Below are 20,451 nucleotides of genomic sequence, written 5' to 3' on the forward strand. Positions count from 1 at the left end.
TTCAACTCCATTTTTGCTTTTATCTTTTTTTTACTACATTTCTCATCTTTTCTCCAGAAAAACATTGAGAATTTTCCCAGACAAATTACCAGAAAAGACTGACTCTTTCTTTAGCTATTTAAGGATCTACTGTTAACATTCATAGGATTTGCAGCATCTTTGAACCTTGCATGTATTTTCTAGGTAGACAAGTATCAGAAAACCTGAGAAGTATACTTGAACCCATAAGAGAAAAGTTATGATGCTTTCATTACCTCCTACCTCTGTATCTCTCTTTTCACACCCACATCTGTGTAACTCTTTCCCATTTTTATCTTTGTACTTGCATCTCTTTCTTTCTTCATAAAATAAATTAAGGACTACTATTTTTATAATCAGACTAGATCAGATTTAGAGGTTTGTGGAATTCTGGCTGAATTTAGTTTCAGAGTCCTGTATTTCTGTTTGATTGCAAGATATATGTAGAAGAAATGTTATTCAGTTTTTCCTTCCTCCCTCTGTCCTTTCCTCTCCCTCCCTTCCTTCCTTCCTTTCTTCCTTCCCTTCTTCATTAAAAAAAATGTGTTTCTTTTTAATCAAGGTGGAATTGACATAACATAAACCATTTTACAGTGTATAGGTCACTGGCATTTAGTACATTTATAGTGTTGTGCAACAAACCCCTTGTATAGTTCCAGTGCATTTTCATCACTGCAAAAGGAAATCTGTATGCATTAAGCAGTCTTTCCCATTTCTCCCTCCCCCAGTCCTAGGGAGCCACTATCCTGATTTCTGTCTCTATGGATTTACCTATTCTGGACATTTCATAAAGCAGTCATACAATATGTAACCTTTTGTTTCTGGCTTCTTTCACTTAGCAGAATGTTTGCACAGTTCACCCATTTTGTAGCTGATATCAGAGCTTGATTCCATTCCTTTTTATGAATTAAATATTGCATTATATGGATATACCACATTTTGCTTTATCCATTCATCTTTTGGTGTATACCTGGGTTGTTTCGACCATTTGGCTATTGTGAATAGTCCTGCTATGAACATTCATTTGCAAAATATTTGAATAGATATTTTCAGTTCTTTTGAGTATATACCTGGAGTAGACTAGCTGAGTCATATAGTAATTCTGTTTAACTTTTTAAGCAACTGCCAAACTGCTTTCAGAGTGGCTGGACCATTTTATATTACCACCAGTAATGCATGAAGGTTCCAGGTTTTCCTCATTGCTACCATGGTGTTTTCTAATTTTTGATTATAGCCATCCTAGTAGGGATAAAGTAGTAGCTCCTTGTGGTTTTGATTTGCTTTTGTGAAATGATTAATGGAGTTGGCCTGTTTTCATGTGATTTTTGGTCATTTGTATATCTTTTTTGGAGAAATGTCTATTCCAGTATTTTGCTCATTTATTAAGTGCGTTTTTAAAATTTTTTGTTCATTTGTAAAAGTTCTTTATATATTCTGGGTGGTTGATCCTTATCAGATCCATGATTTGCACATATTTACTTGCATTCTCTAGGTTCTCTTTTCATTCCCTTGATATTGTACTTGGATGCATAAAAAAATTTAATTCTGATGAGGTCCAGTTTATCTGGTTTTTCTTCTGTTACTGATGTTTTAGCTGACATACCTAAGAATTCAGTGCCAAATCTGGGATCATGAAAATTTAACCCCTATGTGTTTTTCTAAGAGTTTTGAAATTTTAGCTCTTTAGGTTTTTGTTCCATTTTGAGTTAATTTTTGGTATATACTATGAAATATGGGTTCACCTTCATTCCTTTTCATGTAGCTATCCAGTTGCCCCAGCACCATTTGATGAATAGAGTATTCTTTCTCTACTGAGTTCTTCATTCCCTTGTTAAAACACAATTTACCTTAGAAATATGGTTTTATTATTTCTCAGCTTTATTCCATTATCTATAATTCTATCCTTAGACAATAACACAGTTTTGATTATTTGTCTCTGTACTAAGTTTTGAAATCTGCAAATGTGAGTCCTCCAAGTTTGTTCTTCTTTTTCAAGATTGTTACAACTTTTGGCGCCTTTCACAATTCCATATAGATTTGAGGATCAGCTTTTCTATTTCTGCAAAAAAGACTTTTAGAGTTTTGGTAGAATTTTCATTGAGTCTGTAGATTGCCTTCTAATCCATAAACATGGGAAGTTTTTCCATTTATAAGGGTTGTCTTTAATTTCTTTCAGAAACTTTTTTTAGTTTTCAGTGTGCAAATCTTTTACTTCCTTTGTTAAATTTTTTTCCTAGGTGTTTTATTCTTTGGATGCTATTGTTGATGAAATTATTTTCATTATTTCCTTTTCTGATTGTTCATTGCTGATGTATAGAAATACAACCAAGTTTTGTACATTGATCTTGTACTTTGCAGCTTTGTTCAATTTGTTTATTAACTCTAAAATTTTTTGGTAATTTCTTTAACATATCCCATATTGAAGGTAATGTCATCTTTGAGTAGAGATAGTTTTCTTTTTAGAGAGAGTTTATTTTTCTTTACTAATTGCACTGATTAAAACATCCACTACAGTATTGAATAGAAGTGGAAATAGTGGGCATCATTGTCTTGTTCCAGGCCTAAGGGGGAAAGGTAAGCATCTAGTCTTTCACGATTGACTATGATAGTAGCTTTGGGTTTTTCCTAGATGTGCTTCATCAGGTCGAGAAAGTTCCCTTCCATTCTAATTTGTTGGGTATATTTATCATGAAAGTGTACTGGATTTTGTCAAATGCCTTTTCTGCACCTATTGAAATGAGCATATGTTTTTTGTTCCTTCTTCATTAATGTGGTAGATTACATTGATTGATGATTTATGTTGAACCAGCCTTGATTTCCTGGTATAAATCTCATTTGCCATGGTGTATCATACTTTTAATATGCAGCTGGATTTAGTTTGTTAGTAATCTGTTAGTAATTTGTTGAGGATCTATGCTTATTAAAATTTTGGGCTTGTAGTTTTCTTTTCTTGTGATGCCTTTGTCTGGCTTTAGTAGTAAAGTAAAGTAATTCTCTTATAGCCCAAGTTATAAAGTGTCCCTTCTCATCCTCGATTTTTTAGAAGATTTTGAGAAGAATTGTTTAAATGCTTGGTAGGATTAACCAATGAAGACATTTTATTTGGGAAAGGTTTTTTTATTTTTTACTGTATCGTATTTATATAGGTTTATTAATAGTTTCTGTTTTATCTATAATTGCTTTGGTAGTTTGTATATTTTAAGAATTTGTTCTTTTCATCTAGGTTATGTATTTCTTTGGCATACCATTTTTTAAAGTATTCCTGAATAACAGTTTTATTTCTGTAAGATTCATAATAATTTCCTTGCTTTCATTTCTGATTATAGTAATTAAAATTTTTTGAAGTGTATCTGTTATACATAAACACACATAAACAGTAAGCATATAGTAATAGTTTTGAAATTACAAGACAAACATACATAACAGCATATAGGACTCTCATACCTTACCCTATCACCAATACCGTGCATTGTTGTGAAACATTTTAAACTAATGATTAAAGAGCATCCTCAAAATATTACTACTAATCAAAGTATTTTCCCCCATCCCATCCTATTATTATTATTTTTGTATCATTTATACATGAACATACACAAACAATAAGTGTATAGTAGAAGTTGTGAACTTACAAAGCAGGCACGCATAATATCATACAGGGATCCCATACATCATCCCTCTGCCAACACTTTGCATTGTTGTGAGACATTTGTCACAAATTATGAAAGAATATCATCAAAATCTTACTTATAACTATAGTCCTTATGTTACATTTGGTATATTTTCCCCCCGAAATGACCCTATTAATATTTCTAAAATTATTTTTATAACAGATGTTGTAAACTAAGAAAACAATCACGCACATGTGCAGAATTCTCATACACCACCCCTCTATCAACACACCACACCTTGGTGGCACATTTGTTACACATTATGAGATAATATCATCAGATTATTACCAGGTCCATACCATTACTTTTGGCACACTTTTTCCACACTACACCATCATCAACACAGTACATCTTTCACATAGATGCATGGATATTACATTATTACTGTTAACCCCAGTCCATAGGTCACTCCAGTTGTATTTTTTCCATTCTTCTCCATATTCCCACCACCCTGCAATAGTGATTTACTAATGTAACTAGCTCACCAAGGATACTCTTGCATCTGTACAACCACAGTTCTCATCCACCTCTGGGTTTACTGTGCTGCTCAGTGCCTAGATTATTCTCTAGCTTTCTGTCAGCATTTATAGCCCTAGACACCCATTTTTAACCAAATTCTCATTTATAAACTAGCTGTTACTCACTATAACGTGTTACCATCAACTCTATATATTTCCATACTTTTACAACAAAGTTAATTGAAACTTCTGCATACATTAAACATCAGTAGTCCATCGCAGTCCTCCTCTTACTTCTTCAATATCTACCACCTACCACCAGGTCTTGAAGATGTTTTCCTGCATTTTCTTCTGGAAGCTTTATGGTCCTTGCTTTTATATTTAGGTTTTTGATCCATTTTGAGTTAATTTTTGTTTAAGGTGTGAGATAGGGATTCTCTTTCCTTTTTTTTGACTATTGTTATCCACTTCTCTCAGCACCATTTGAGTGGATTGTTATGCCAGCTGGGTGGTTTTTACAGGTTAGTCAAAAATCACTTGACCATAGATGTGAGGGTCTGTTTTTGAAACATCAGTTAGGTTCCTTTGGTCTATGTGTCTGTCTGTATGCCAGTACCATTGCTGTTTTTAGCACTGTAGCTAGGTAATATGATTTAAAGTTCGGAAATGAGAGTTCACCAATTTCTCTTTCTCTTTTTAAGATGTTTCTGACTTTTTTGGACCCCTTATCCTTCCAAATAAATTTGATAATTGTATTTTCCATTTATTTAAAGAACGCTGGTGGAATTTTTATGGGGATTACATTATATCTGTGTAACAATTTGGGTAGAATTGACAGCTTAATGATATTTAGTCTTCCAATCCATGAGCCTGGAATGTTCTTCAAATTATTTAGGTTTTTTAAAATTTCTTTTAACAGTGAGTTGTAGTTTTTTGAACACAAGTGCTTTATATCATTAGTTAATTTGATTCCTGAATATTTGGGTTTTATCTGTCATATTTTATTTTCACCACTTTTTGTTAAATATTGATATAATCTTCATTTCTAGACTCTCTTCTAGGCCTCTCTCTCCTGTCTTTTCTTTTCAGGCTGTAACACATCTTTTGTATTTCCTGCAAAGCTGGTCCCTTGGTTAAAAATTCTCTCAGTTTCTGTTTATCTGAAAATGTTTTAAACTCGCCCTCATTTTTGAAAGACAGTCTTGTCCGATATAAGATTCTTGGCTGGGAGTTTTTCTCTTTCAGTACCTTAAATATATCATACCACTGTCTTCTTGCCTCCATGGTTTCTCATGAGACATCATCACTTAATCTTATTGGGTGTCCCTTGTATGTGATGCATTGCTTTTCTCTTGCTGCTCTTGGAATTCTCTCTTTGTCTTTGGCAATTAACATTCTGATTAGTATGTGTCTCAGAGTTGACGTATTGGATTTATTCGAATAGGAGCATGTTGTGCTTCATGGTCCACAGATATCTTTATCCTTCAATAGGGTTGGGAAATTTTCTACCATTACTTCTTCAAATATTCCTGCTGCCCCTTTTCCCTTCTGTTCTTCTCCTGGGACACCCATGACATGTAAGTTTGCACATCTATTGCTGTTTTAGTTCCCTAAGAACTTACTCAATTTTTTTTCATTCTTTTCTTCATCTCTTCTTTTGTATATTCATATTTAGAAGCCAATTCTTCAAGCTCACCAATTCTTCCTCTTCAAATCTGCTATTATATGATTCCAGGGTATTTTAAATTTCATTTATTGTACGTTTCATGGCCATAAGGTCTGCTATTTTTCTATGTATGCTTTCAAATTCTTCTTTGTGCTCATCCAGTATCTTTTAATACCTTTAATCTTTTTAGCCATCTCATGGAATTTTTAAGGAGGTTTGTTTGAACATCTGTGATTAGCTGTGTCTACTCATTTGTCATCTGGAGGCTTATCTTATTCCTTTAACTGGGTCATAGCTTCCTTGTGGGTTGTAATTTTTTGTTTGTGTCTTGGCATCTGGCTTACTGGAGTTTTTATTATGGGTGCAGGTTCTCTCTTTGGTTTAGGGCTTTCTTGCCCTTTTTGCCTTGCTGGTTGTGTATTAGGAGCCAAGGATGTAGTTGGTGCTGTGAGCTGTGGAGGCTCAAGCTGCCCTCATTGCCCCATGGACCAATGAAGCTTCTCCCAACTTTCCCCTTTGCCAGGGGTAGGGCAGAGTCACTGCCGTGTATAATAATAATCCAAGTTGTGCAGGCATAGACTGTAGTTTCCCAGAAAGACTGATGAAGGTTCATGCACCTTCCTCCCCTTCCTGGGGCAGGGATGGAACTGTAGGTGTGGGCAGCATTCTATGCAGTGTGCGTCCAAGATGACTGCAGCTGTCCTGGTAGACTTCTGACTATTCAGTCTGTGCCAGCCAAATGTACCTGCAGTTACTCAGAGAGCCTGGTGCAGGGCCTGCCGGCTTCCTCTCTACCAGAGATGGGGCTGAAGTCTGGGCTAGTGCTGCAGGCTAATCTGGGTGAATGAAACCAGTCCCTACCATCATCGTGATTTTCAGTCAGCCCTGCTTCCCCTCATGCTGGGGGCAGAGTCAAAATGGCAGCTACCGACCTCTTTCCGACTTGGACAGGTTCAAACTTCAGCTGTTTTGGGGGTTATACTTTAGCCAGTTAAATTTACTAATTAGTAGCTGAAGTCAGTGGCCAACCATCTCCTCCTCCCCTGTTTTTGGGAAATGGAGCTTTCATTTCCAGCCACAGAATAGCTCCTGAAGAAGTTTGTGCTGCCAAAGTAAGATGATCACCAGCCTCCACGGCCTGGCCTGTATTTTCCCGGAGTGACTGATGCTTGTCCCCCAGCTTCCTCCCTGTCCTAGGTGTGGCTGGGGCTTAGGCTAGAGCTGCAGTCTTCTGAATGAAAGGAAGCCAGTCACCACCAGCACTGTGATTTTCAGTCCTCCCCACTCCCTCTAGTGCCAGACACAGAGTTAAAATGGCAGCTCCTGGCCTCTTTCTGACTTGGACAGGTTCAAACTTCAGCTGTTCTTAGGATTGTACTTTAGCCCACCAAATTTACTCATCAGTAGCTGAAGTTGTAGCCCAAATGTCTCATCATCCCCCATTTTAGGGAAATAGAACTTCCAATTCCAGCTGCGGAACAGCTCCCGAGGTGGCTTGTGCTGCCAGTGCAGAATGGACACTGGCCTCCAGGGCATGGAGTGCTCTACTTACGAATCTTCTCTGCAGATGGCGAGTCCCCTCCTTCTATTCTTTGTAGGATGTGGCAGGATGCTCTTCTGGCCTTCTGGAGTCCCCACTCTGGTGTTTTAGATAGCTCTGGGTGATTACTAACTGCCCTGTAGCACAAACTGTCTGTAGGAGCTCCTTAATCTGCCACCATCTTGCTGGTTGTTCTCTGATTACAGTACTTTTAGTCTTCTCTCATTTTTCCTTCCGTATTCTACTAAAGCTTTGCCAATTTGTTTGATATTTTCAGAGTCAACTTTTGGTTTCATTCATTTTCACTATTATTTTTCTTTTCTCTATTTAATTCCTCTCCACTCTAATCTTTATTATTTCCTTCCTTTAGGTTGCTCTTTTTTTCTAGTTTGTGAGGATGTAAAGTCAAGTTTTTGATTTGAGATCTTTCTTGTTTTGTTTTTAATATAGGAATTAATATGTATAAATTTCTCTTTACCATTTTCACTGCATCCCATAATTTTTGATATGTTTCTGTTTTCATTCTTTCTAATTTTTGTTGTGTTTTGTTGTTACTTCTTTTATCCTTTGGTTATTTAAAAATGTCTTGCCTAATTTCCATATATTGTGAATTTATCCATTTTCCTTCCATATTGATTTCTAGCTTCATTCTGTGTGATTTCAGTCTTTTTAAAGGCTTGCTTGTTTTGTGATTTAACCTGTGGTCTATCCTGGAATATGTTCTGTGTGCTTTTCTGGAGGAGAGACACCCATTTCATTTTCTATTCTTATGTTGCACAAAAATCCAGAAATAAAAGTTTCATAGAGAAAGAACAAATGCATACTAAACAAGAATGCAAAAGAACTCATTAAATTTTTAAGTTTTTCCATGATACTAGGAAAACTATTTCAAAGCACATATAATGCCTGTCCTTTAGAATAGGTTTTATTCACTTGGCCAAAGCCTGTCCTTAAATGAAGGTTTTCAGAATCTTTGCTGTACTGGCTCTTGATGAAACTTTTGAGGTCTTCTAGAAAGGTAATGTATTCCTGGTGCTCCACGACTGTGCTGAGCTCCCCCAACTCATCTGCACATGTTACCTACTCCTGGGTCTGCCAGGAAATCCGTTAGGTGGTCATACAGAGCCCAGGCCAGAGAATCTGGGTTGAGTGAGTAGTGTCTTTCCAGTCAGGCTTGCTGGTGGACTGAAAGCTCACTTCCCTGAAGGAGAAAATGCCACTCTCGTCCTCCTCTTTTCCAGCTTCATCCTATAATAGATAGTGACAGTCCAGCACTTTATAACTTCAGCCATGAAACTGGGAGCTGACATCAACTCAAGAGTTCCTGCTCTTCAGCCTTCTACCCTTGTGAGGGCTCCTTCTCCCCAGTGAATTGTGGTGGGATGCTACTGTTAAAACACTGAAAGTGACAGTTATCTTTTCCCTGGCAACTTTCGGCACTCATTTAGCGTCTGTCCCTTTCACTTCCAACTTGCAATCCCCAGACATCTTGTGGAGGGCCTTATGCTTCTGGATCTTCTTCACCTTAATCTCATCACTCAAATTTTGCAAAAGATTTGTCCCCTTCAGTGTGCAGTGCACCACAACCACAGGCTCAGGGTTCTTGAGGCTGCACAAGGCTGGGCCGCAGAACAGACCCTGCGCACGCTGAGCCAGTCCGGAGGGCTGGGTACTTGAATGACCAGGGCACTGACTGCAGCAGCTGCCTGAGCACCGGGAAGGCACCACAGCAGAGCCCAGGGCCCAGGGTGTGCTGGGCAGCCGAGGTGGGTGGCATCGTGGGGCGGAGGTGGAGATGAAACATGGGCTACTGCAAAGCTCCATGTGCTCATGAGAAGAATGTGTATTTTGCTGTTTGGGGGTGAATAGCTGTAAGATCTAGTTGGTTTATAGTGTTGCTCAAAACCTCTATTTCCTTGTTGATCTTCCTTCTAGTTCTGTGTATTTTTGAAAGTCAGATATTCTTAACTGTTTTTGTGGAACTATTCCTTCCTTCAGTTCTGTCAATATTTGCTTAAATACTTAGAGGGCACTGTTTTAGGTTATGTATATGTAATTATTATATCTTCTTAATGAATTGGCCCTTGAATAAAAATGTAATGTCTATTAAAATTTTTACTTCTCAATTTCAGCTGATATTATAGCCACCCATGCTATCTTTTGATTACTATTTGCATGGAACACCTTTTGCATCCTCTCAGTTTCGGTGTATTTGTGCCTTTGGATCTCAACTGTGTCTCTTGTAGACTCCATTTAGTTGGATCATGTTTTTTTAAATCCATTTGATCAAACTATTATCTTTTAATTGGAACCTTAAGTAATCCACATATATTTTAAGTAATTGGTAATAAGGAAGGACTTAATTCTGCCATTTTGATATTTGTTTTCTACATGTCATATCTTTTTGGTTCACATTTCTTCCATTATTGCCTGCTTTTGTGTTTTATTGATTTTTTTTTTGTAGCGAACCATTTTGATTTCTTTTTCTATATATATTTTGATAATTTCTTAGTGTTTAGCCCAGGGATATCAATTGATATCTTAAATTTATAACCACATAGTTTGGATTATTAGCAGCAGTTTCAGTAGCATACACACACTGCTTCTATACAGCTCTTCCTCTTTTCCTTTATATTGTTGTTTTCATTAATTACATCTCCATGCATTTTGTGCCTATTAATATAGATTTATACTTGTTGTTTTATGTGTTTATTTGCCGTTTAATGGAAAAAAGAGTTTCAAACCACAAGTTCAGTGATATTGGCTTTTATATTTACCTATGTAGTTATTTTTATCAGTGTTCCATATTTCTTTATGTGGCTTCTAGTTGCTTTCTAATGTCCTTTAACTTCAGCTCTGTAACATTTCTTATAGGGAAGGTCTTCTCAGGCTTATCTCCTTTAGCTTTTGTTTACCTGGGAATGTCTTAACTTTTCCTTCATTTTGAAGGACATTTTTGCTTTATGTGAAATTCTTGTTTGAAAGCTTTTTTTTCAGGATTAAAAATATTGTTCTGGCCTCCAGGGTTTATGATGAAAAAGCGATTGTTAATTTTGTGGAGGATCTCCTGAATGTGACAAGGCACTTTTCTCTTGCTTGTCCTCAAGATTCTTTGTCTTAGGTTTTTGACACATGGATTACATTGTGTCTCAGGGTAGATTTCTTTGTGTTTATCCTTTCTAGATTTCAGTGAACTTTCTACCTGTGAAGATTCATATCTTTCATCAATTTGGGAAAGTTTGAGCTATTTTATCTTTAAATATTCTTTTTGCCCTTTCTCTTTTTCTCTTCTCATTCTGCAACCCCCATTAATCGCATGTTGGTATGCTTGATGGTATCCTACTGCTCTCATAGGCTCTGTTCCTTTTTTCTTCATTCTTTTTTCTTTTTCCATTAATCTTATAAAATACTTGTCTTAAATAGTCTTGGTACTTTCAAACAGGATTAGCTTACTCAGGTAGCCTAAATAAATAGAGGATGAAAGAGGAGGAGGAAGCTTGGGAAACAGTAGAAGTTAATATAGAGAGCTTGGGTGTTGTGGGCTGTGCCTGTCTGCATCAGGAAGAAACCCTGACCATGGCTTTTACAGTATCAGTACTGGGTCTGAACCCACACAGTACCTTAGATGTTAGTTACTTGAGTAAACTTTATACCTGTTGATTCTGTGTTGTGGTTTCTAACAGTTTTACTTTAATTTCATGAATAGATTTTAATAAAATGCTATATTTGCCTTAAGAAGGATTCAGAGTAAAAAAAATGTACAATGTAATGCTGATCAAATCTCATAATTTTGTTATGGTGGTTGTATATATGGGCAAGTAATTTAAAAAGCTGCTTTCCTTAGTGTATAGTATTTTAAAGTCTGCCCACTATTTCTTATGATTTTAGCACTGTGTTCTTTACATATCTATTCCGCATTCCTGATAATCTTAGAAATGTATATATTTCTGGGCCTGGAATAGGTGAGCCTCATTTTAAGAAGTCTTAAGGCAAAAATATGCCATAAAGAAAACTCTTTTTTTCCCCAAATCTATAGTCCTAACTGGAAGTTGCTTCAGATTAACTCTTCAGTCTGATTTTATGAACATATTGGGATGGATTGTGTTGTCTTGTTTGTTCTGTTTCATCACACAATATTATAATACCTTATATTATCAGTTCAGTTGCTAACAGCAAAATTCACAACTTATACTGGTTTGGTAAGATATGAAAGAATTGTGTTGAAATAACAAATATTTCCCAGAATTCCAGTAGTATACTTGCTTTTATTAATACTTGGTTGGTCACGGTTTTGATCTTCAGATTGATGCATATTTATCGAACACGTTTTATATAGCAGATAAGGCATACATTGACAACGTACAGTAATGATCTTTCTCCAAGAAGTTCATATTCTATAAGAAGGAAATGTTCCAATAACTGTAGTATAGTCATGTAAATACTATAGAAAAGATACCAGTGCCCTGTGGGTTCCAAGGAAGAATGATGTTATTAAGGAAATGAACAGTTAAGAAGGACCATAAAAATGGCTGGAATTTTAAAAGGTAATGTTACTGATGAGACATGTTGACAGAATTCTTTGTAAAAGGGACAACTTAAAGGATAGTACAAGGCATATTTAGTAAATAGTATAGAATGGGTTGATGGGCTAGTATATGCATAGAGTAGTTGAAGAAGATAAAATTTTCAAGATAGCTTTTGGTTATATTACAGAGAACCTTGATTGTTAGGTTGAATTATTTATGTTTTCCATCAGATTCTTAAAACTGAATGACAAAAGTAAATTTGTTCCACTCCTTATTTTACAGAATAGAATGGAAGTCTCAAAGAGCAGCTGAAGAGTTTACTTAAGTTTATTAGTGATAGATATCGGGTTAGACATCAAATTTTTTCCGTTTATTTTGGTAGGTAGTGGAGAGTAATTGAAGGCGTTTGAGGAGCATGGTAATATGATTGATGCTGGTTTAGAATGATTAGTTGATAGAAATCCTTAAAGTCTCCTTTTGATTCTTAATCCCTCATTGATTTTTAAGTCTTGGATACTTCAATAGGAATTTCTCTCATATGATCCCAAAAAGTCGTTATTCATCTTGACATTGCTAAATATAATGGCCGGTTTTCAGTCCTCATCTTACTTAACCCATAACCAGCTTTTCTTTTTTTAAAAAAAAGATTTATGTTTTTATTTCTCTCCCTTTCCCCTTCCCTCTCATTGTCTGCTCTCTGTATCGATTTGCTGTGTTTTCTTCTGTGTTCACTTGCATTTTTGTCAGGTGGCACCAGGAATCTGTGCCTCCTTTTGTTGCATCATCTTGCTGCATCAGCTCTCTGTGTGTGCAGTGCCACTCCAGGGCGAGCTGCGCTTTTTGCACAGGGCGGCTCTCCTCGCGGGACGCACTCCTTGTGTGTGGGGCAGCCCCACGGAGGGGGCACTCCTGTGTGGCATGGCACTCCTTGCATGTGGCAGCACTGTGTGTGGGCCAGCTCACCACATGGACCAGGAAACCCTGGGTATTGAACGCTGGACCTCCTGTATGGTAGGCCGACACTCTGTCAGTGAGCCATATCCGCTTCCCTGTAACCAGCTTTTCTAAAGTTGAAATCTCCACCTCTGTGCTTTATTTATGTATTTATTTCAGTTGGCCTCGGGCATATCATAATGCCTTGATATCTCTCCTTTTCAGTATCCTTTGCTGGTTTCTTCTTTTCTTCAATTTTTTAACACTGGACAAGTCCAAGACTGAACATCTGACCTTGCTTCTCCCATCCTTCCCCCCCATAAATCTGCTCTACTCCCAACTTTCCCCATCTTGCTGATGTAACGTTGTTCTTTTGATTGCCAAGTCCAAAACCCTTAGAGTCATAACCAGTTTCTCAAAAACCTTTGTTGGCTTTATGTTCAAAATATAACCAGAGTCTAGCTACTTCTTAACCATTTCTTAAGCTGTCACTTTGGTTCATGTTGCCTATGTTTCTTGACTGCAATAACTTCCTAATATTTTTCTTGTTCTCCTTTTGAATGCAGAAGCACAACTTAATTCATCCCCAGTGTTAAAAGAGTGATCATTTATTTTCACTTTAACTTTGGGCTTGCCTAGATGGCTCTTCAGTAAGTTGTGGATCCAGCACTGCTTGGCTGGTATCTCTGTGTTTTTATTATTATTTTTTTATTCTAGGGTCGAATCAGAAGTGGTAGCAGCCACCAGGGGAAGCCCTGCTGTAGGTGATAACAGGAGAGAAAGTGGGAAAACATTAAGACCTAGACTCAGGGCAGATCTTGTCCATGAGCCTTTGGCAAGTTAAATGGCCGAGTCCAAAGTCAGGGGAAAGAAAATATACTTTTTCATCGTTAGGCATGGCACAAGCATGGATACAGGGAGGATGAAGAATCAGTGCTAACAATTTAATCTGCCATGCTCTTCTCACTTGCTATTCCTCTTTTAAAAATCTCATAACAGCTTCTTTTTTGCTCAGAATATAAACCTTACTGTGGTCTACTCAATGTGACCACATGTCACCTCTCCCTTTCCCTTTACTTATTCTATTTAGCCAGACTTGAATCTTGCTGTCCTTCTAGCATGCCATGTATGTTTGTGCCTTGGAGCTTTTATACCATCTGGGCCCATGGGGAACTCTCAGACTGCCTTCATTTTTTTGCTCAAGTGTCATGGATGATGATTCCATTTAACATTGTGACCTTTTTGCCATCTTACAGTCCCAGTCTCTTTCCCTGCTTGTTCCCTCTCTCTCTCTCTTTTCTTTTTAATCCTTCTATATATCACCTTAGCATACAACATGATTTTGTGCTTATGCTTATTATTGTCTCTCTCCCTTCGTTAGACTCTAGAAGACGGGAATTTTGTCAATGCTGTTCACTTTAATATCCCAAGCATCTAGTATAAGGCCTAGCATATTAGGCTCCTGAAAAGTATTTACTGAATAAGTGAGTAGATGCATGTATGCATGCATGAATATTTCTGTCATTTTAGTTACCACAATCACTGCCATAGTTCACCTTGGTATCTTGTCCAGGATTGTTATCTTAGTATATTTTATCTCTATTACTTTGCAGTTAGAGATTAAGAATTGTGTCTAGTGACACACAATATGTTATATGGTTAGAGTTAAATGGAATATTGAATGAATATATATTCTTAGATATGTATATGTATATATTTGTGTATATACTGTGTGTGTATATATGTATATATGTATATATACACACACATATATATACATGGCATAGAAAGTAAAAATAATTCTGTTGTTAAAAATGAGATCAGGGATTTGGAGACCTGCTTTTAAATATCAAGTCAAACAATGACTATTGGCAAAGTTGATAAATTCTTAAATTCACAATAAGAATGAAGTTTGCTTGGTTTATATAAAATAAATCTTTGGCTTAGATTTGTGTCTGAGGAGAGATTTAACATTAGGAACATTGCTTAATTTTTAATGAAAGAATGCTAGGCAAATGATCAGTTTTATATTTCAAAAGCCAATTTAAATATTGTCATCTAATACTTTAGACCCATTATAAAATATAATATATTTTCACAGTTTCATCTCTAGACACTGAAAAAGGATCCAAGCCATGTACAGACCATAATTGTGAATCTTCCAAAAGACTGACTAAGGTATGTTATGTGAGGCTGGAATAAAGAAAAAGAAAAATTGACTGAACATTCCCAATATGTAAAGAAACATCTTAGCTGTTTATATAACACATCAAACTTCCACATTTAGGGAATTCAATGATAAAGCTTCACCCATTAATAAATGATAAGAAATTAATAGAATTGATATTTCTGTAAAATACTTTGAAATTTAGCTTACATAAGGCATTTTGTAACAGTACATGAAGAAGGATGGTTTTCCCATTTATTTAGCTTTATTTACTTTTGGTACTTAATTTATAATTTTTAATCAGATAGAATATTTTATTCTTGCTTCATTATTATGTCTGTTCAGCCAGCCATCCTTTAATCCACCCATCACTCTTCTTATGTCTTATTTTTGATGCAATTTGGAGTATACTTCTATCTTATTTTCTTTTTCAGTACAATGTCTATATAGGGCAATATACAAATCGTAAATGTGCCAGTGAGTTTTGTGAAATGCATATACCATTATAACCTCAAATCCTACCAATCCTAACCATAGCAAAATATTACCATTGTCCCTAAAAGTGCACTCTTATGCCCTTTCCCAGTCAGCACCCTACCACCGAGGAAACCACTCTTCTGATTTTTTCATCATAGATGTGCTTCATTTTCTAGAACCACATATAAATGAAAACATACAGTATTCATTCTGTTTTATAAGGCTGTTTCCATGTTTAGGGTACTATAAACCATGAATAAAGCTGTTAGGAACATACTTGTTCTTTCTGTATGTGGACATGGGTTATCCTTACTCTTGGTTAAATACCTAGGAGTTGAATTTCTCAATATAGAATCTATTTAATTTATAAGAAATTGCTAGATCTACTTGTAGTTACTCCAGCTTATGCTCCAACCAAAAATGGTTCAGGGTTTTTATTGCTTCTTACTGATGCTGGGTGTTTTGGTCTTACTTAATTTTAATTATTCTGTTGGATGTATTGCAGCATATCATTGTGGTTTTAATTTTAATTTTGATACCTAATTTTGCATACTTTTTTATATGCTTATTTGCTGTGCATTCATCTTCTCTTGAGAAGTTTTTGTGTCAAATAATATGGCTTGCAAATGTTTTTCACATATATGGCTTGCCTATATCCTTAGCAAAGTATTTATATGGTCTAATTTATCATTATTTTTCTTTTATGGTAACTGATTTATGTGATCTTTCTAAGAAATCATTGCTTACCTCAGAGCATTGAAGATATTCTGTTATCTTTGAAAAGCTTCTTGTTTTTTCTTTTATGGTAAAGTCTGTGATCCGTTTTAATTTGACTTTGTATATGGTATGAAGTCAGGGTTAAGGTTCCCCCCTACCCGCATATGAATGTCCGATTTTCTCAGAAAAATTTGTTTTAAGGTCATTCTTTTCTCCAGTACATTGCTTTTGTGCTTTTGTTGAAAACCTAATGATAAAGTGTGAGTCCATTTCTGGATGGTCTGCTCTGTTCTTTTGATTGACTTGTTATGTCAGTGCCACTCCATCTTCATTGCTGCAGCTTTATAACAAGTTTAAAGTCAGGTTGTATGAGGCCTTTGTTGTTTTTCAAAGTTGTTTGGGATATTTTAGGTCCTTAAAATGCCCGCTTAGGCTATTATTGAAATTGCCTTGACTCATTCGGACAATGAGTGAAAAGTGACATTTTATCAAGATTAAGTCTTCCAGTCCCTGAAAATATGTATCTCTCCATTTATTTAGTCATTTAAAAATTCAGCAATGTTTTCCATTTTTTAAAATGTAGAGGTCTTTTATGTTTTTTTGTTGTTGTTGTTGTTAAATTCTTCAATATTTTGTTTTTCTTGGTGCTATTGTAAATAGAATTTAAAGAAAAATGCATTTACCAATTATTTCCATTTCCAATAGATATCTGGATCCTTCCACCTTGCAAAATTCACTTGTTATAGTGGTTGTTTGTAGATTATTTAGGATTTTCTACATAAACTATTCATGTTAACCACAATAGAGTTTTGTTTTTTCTTTTCTGATTTTTAAGCCTTTTTAATTTACTTTATCTTATTCTAATGGCTAGAACCTACAGTATTATATTGAATAGATGGGATGAGAGAGGATGTCCTTGCCTTGTTCCTGTTCATAGGGGGAAAAAATGAAAACATTTAGTCTTTAACCATTAAATATGTTAGCTTTATGTTTTTATAGATGCCTTTTATCAGAACAAGGAAGTTGCCTTCTATTCCTAGTTTACTGAGAGATTATATTGTGAATGGTTGTTAAATTTTGTCAAATGCAAAATTTTATTAAGAATTATGTATCGTATTATATTTGTAAATATTTTGTTAAGATTTTATATCTATATTCAAGAGCTATGTTTTGTACTTTATTTTTTATATCTTGGTTAGGTTTTGATATTTGAGTTACACTGAGTCATAAAATGAATTGGTAAATGTTCATTTCTCTTGAATTTTATGAGTCTATAGCAGTTTGATATTATCAATGAATTCCAAAAAGAAATATTGGATTATGTTTGTAAACTGGTCTTTTCCTCTGGGAATATTAGAGTATATTGGATTAAGAGGTTTTACTTTTACTTGATGAAATAATGATTAAAGGCTTTGATTGGGCCATGTTAGTAGGACATTGATTTCTGTCCCCTTGATGGGCGGGAACTCACAGAGAAAATAACGTGGCGCAAGAGTTGGAGTTTTTGAGCTGGAGTTCCAGGAAGTAAACATACAGTGGAGCTTGGTCGTGAGGAAAGAGAAAAGACCCAGGAAGAGAAACAAGCTGTTGGCCTGATAGTCTACAGCTGGGCCTTGTGGAATAGCAGAGGTGCTGAGCCCAGAGAGAAATAGAGCCCCCGGAAGAGAGGAAGGAAGAGAGGAACCCAGGAAGCCTGAACTTTGGCAGACGTTGGCAGCTGCCTTGCCCCAACTTGTGGCAGTAGGCTTTGGTGAGGGAAGTAACTTATGGTTTATGGCCTGGTCAGTGTAAGCTTCTACCCCAAATAAATACCCTTTATAAAAGCCATTTCTGGTATTTTGCATCAGCACCTCTTTGGCTAACTAATACAGAGTCCTTATGATTGGAATATTTTTTTTCTTTAAATGTTGGATAGAATTTCCCAGTGAAAGCACCTAGGCCTGAACTTTTCTTTGTGGGCAGGTTTTCGATAACAAATTATATTCTTTTAATAGATGTAGTGGTATTTGAATTTTCAGTTTCATTTTGGTTCAGTGAGGCAAATTGTGTTTTTTAAGAATTTCTTATGTTTTTGATTGTAGAATCTTTTGGCTTTAAATTGTTTAAAATATTATCCTTTTTGTGTACATGGGATTTGTAGTGGTAACCTCTCATTTCTGGTTTCAGTTAGTTGTGTGTTCTATCAAGATTTTTTTCTAATTTTCTTTTTTCTTGTTTTAATCCATGAATTACTTAGTACATTTTTATTTAACTTCCAAATATTTGGGCTTTTTATTGATATAATATTGTTATTGATTTCTGGTTTAATTTACTGTAGTCAGTGAACATACTCGTCTTTTTTTTTTTTTTTTTTGATCTGAGCAATCATCCAAACTTCTGATTTATAAAAAATGCAACAAATTTTTAAATGATACTAAATACGATTTTCAAAGCTGCATCAAAAAGTGATGCACTTAATGACACTCAATCAGCTTATAGCACAGCATGTTTAATGAAGTATTAACAGAGAAAGTCAGTAGAAGGAAGGCAGAAAAACTTTGTCTTGTAGGGACTAGAACCTAAGGGCTCTATAATCTTCTGGTATCCATTTGATGTTGCACCTATGATTAGAAATGTATATGATAGGAACTCCAGGGATCTTTCAGATTCTTTGCTTAAGGTCTCGATCAACAACCATGGCCACAATATAACACTTGTGATGAGTTACTCTCTTTTGTAAGCAGTAATCTGCAAAGGTTCCCTTGTGTGTGCATGGTAATTATTCAAATCTTGGATCCTGTGCTGAGTTACTCTCTGTTCTAAGCAGATATCTGCAAAGGTTCCTTTGTGTGTGCATGGTAATTGTTCAAATCTTGGATCCTTGGTGACCCTTAGAGCCACTCCATACTTCTCTCCCAGTTTCTAAGTTTCAGCCATGACACCATCAGTTATACAACGTTACTCTTTGTATAACACAGCCCATCATTAGCTGCGCTAAATCCAGTTTGATTTTAATGGAAAAGCGATAAAGTTGGTGTCAACCAAGATGTGGTAAGGTGGGCCCAGCTGTGTATTATATTGGAAGAATAAGCAGGAAGGGCATTGGGGCGCTTCTCTTTCCTTGAGTTTTTTTATATTTTATCTTTGTTTAAGCCTCTGATCTCTGAGACTAAGCATTTGCTTCATGGTCACATACTCCCTTGCTTTCTTTTGCTTTCCCTTGTTCACACCACACTGACTCAGGTCATTTTAATCCTTCTAAATTTATTGAGACTTGTTTGTCACATCCTGTGGTCTAATTTGTGAAATGTGTCATGTATACCTAATGAAGGAATATTCTGTAGATGTGGGTGTAATATTTTATAATAAATAAAGGTGATTGTGTTGTTCAGATTTTCTTTGTCAGGGGTTAGCAAAGGTTTTCTTGTACAGGACTAGATAATAAAAGTTTTAGACTTCGCTGGCTACACAGCCTTTGTGACAACTAATCAACTTGCTGTTATAGTGTAATAGCCTTAGACAATGTTACCGAAGGCTGTGTTCAACAAAACTTTACATACAAAATTAGTTGGCTCTTGACCTATAGTTTGCCAAACCCTGTTCCATGAATTTACTAATTTTGGTTTTCTTCCCTCCTTTATCATCTGCTAAAACAAAAGAGTGGTGTTAAAATCTCTAACTATGATTGTGGAATAATTTCTTTCTTTAATTTTGTCAATTTTTACTTCATGTATTTTGAATCTCTATTATTAGATTCATTTTCCGTTTATGATTGTTTTCTTTATGATTTTTAAATTTTATTCTTTGATATGTTCCTTTTATCTGTTTTTCTTGACACTTTATCTGAAATTCATGTTGTTACTTCAGTTTTCTTATACTTACTATTTGCAGGGAATAATTTTCCATCCATTTACTTTCAATTTGTTTTACGTCTAATATTTAAAATGCATGTGTTCTGTAGATAGTGTATTGTTGGACTTTTTTTTTTTAATCAAGATCTCTCTTTATGGAGAATGTAGCCCATTAACATTTAAAGTAATTATGGATTTGGTTCGATTTATACTTACCATTTTCCTATTTATTTTCTGTTTTTCATTTTTCTGTTCTTTTATCTCCCTTATGCATTCTTTGAATCCTTTTTTAGAGTTCCCTTTTAAGGTTGCTTTTATCTTTTCAGTTATATTCTTTGTATTGTTATATTAGTTGCTCTAGGAATTATGACATAGTTCTTTAATTTTTCACAGTGCACTTAAAATTAATATTATGTTCTTTACATGTAGTGTGGAAATTTTATGTCCCTGC

General features: G+C 35.5%; 1 protein-coding gene and 2 pseudogenes across 2 annotated transcripts in view; 1 reads left to right on the top strand and 2 right to left on the bottom strand.

Annotated features, from left to right (window-relative positions):
• ZPBP (zona pellucida binding protein) overlaps window positions 1-20,451 on the top strand; it is a 129,337-nt gene that overhangs the window by 31,366 nt on the left and 77,520 nt on the right. For both annotated transcript variants that reach the window (XR_009185726.1, XM_004460768.5), the window contains exon 6: window positions 14,911-14,987. Coding sequence is in view for 1 of the 2 variants with exons in the window: in XM_004460768.5 (XP_004460825.2) it covers window positions 14,911-14,987 (77 nt within the window). In the remaining variant the exon portion in view is untranslated. The remainder of the gene's footprint in view (window positions 1-14,910; window positions 14,988-20,451) is intronic.
• LOC139438940 (complement component 1 Q subcomponent-binding protein, mitochondrial pseudogene) lies at window positions 8,239-9,127 on the bottom strand (annotated as a pseudogene).
• On the bottom strand, window positions 18,722-19,362 carry LOC105746327 (rRNA-processing protein FCF1 homolog; annotated as a pseudogene).

Source organism: Dasypus novemcinctus, chromosome 5, assembly GCF_030445035.2.
Source record: "Dasypus novemcinctus isolate mDasNov1 chromosome 5, mDasNov1.1.hap2, whole genome shotgun sequence".
Taxonomy (NCBI): Eukaryota; Metazoa; Chordata; class Mammalia; order Cingulata; family Dasypodidae; genus Dasypus; species Dasypus novemcinctus.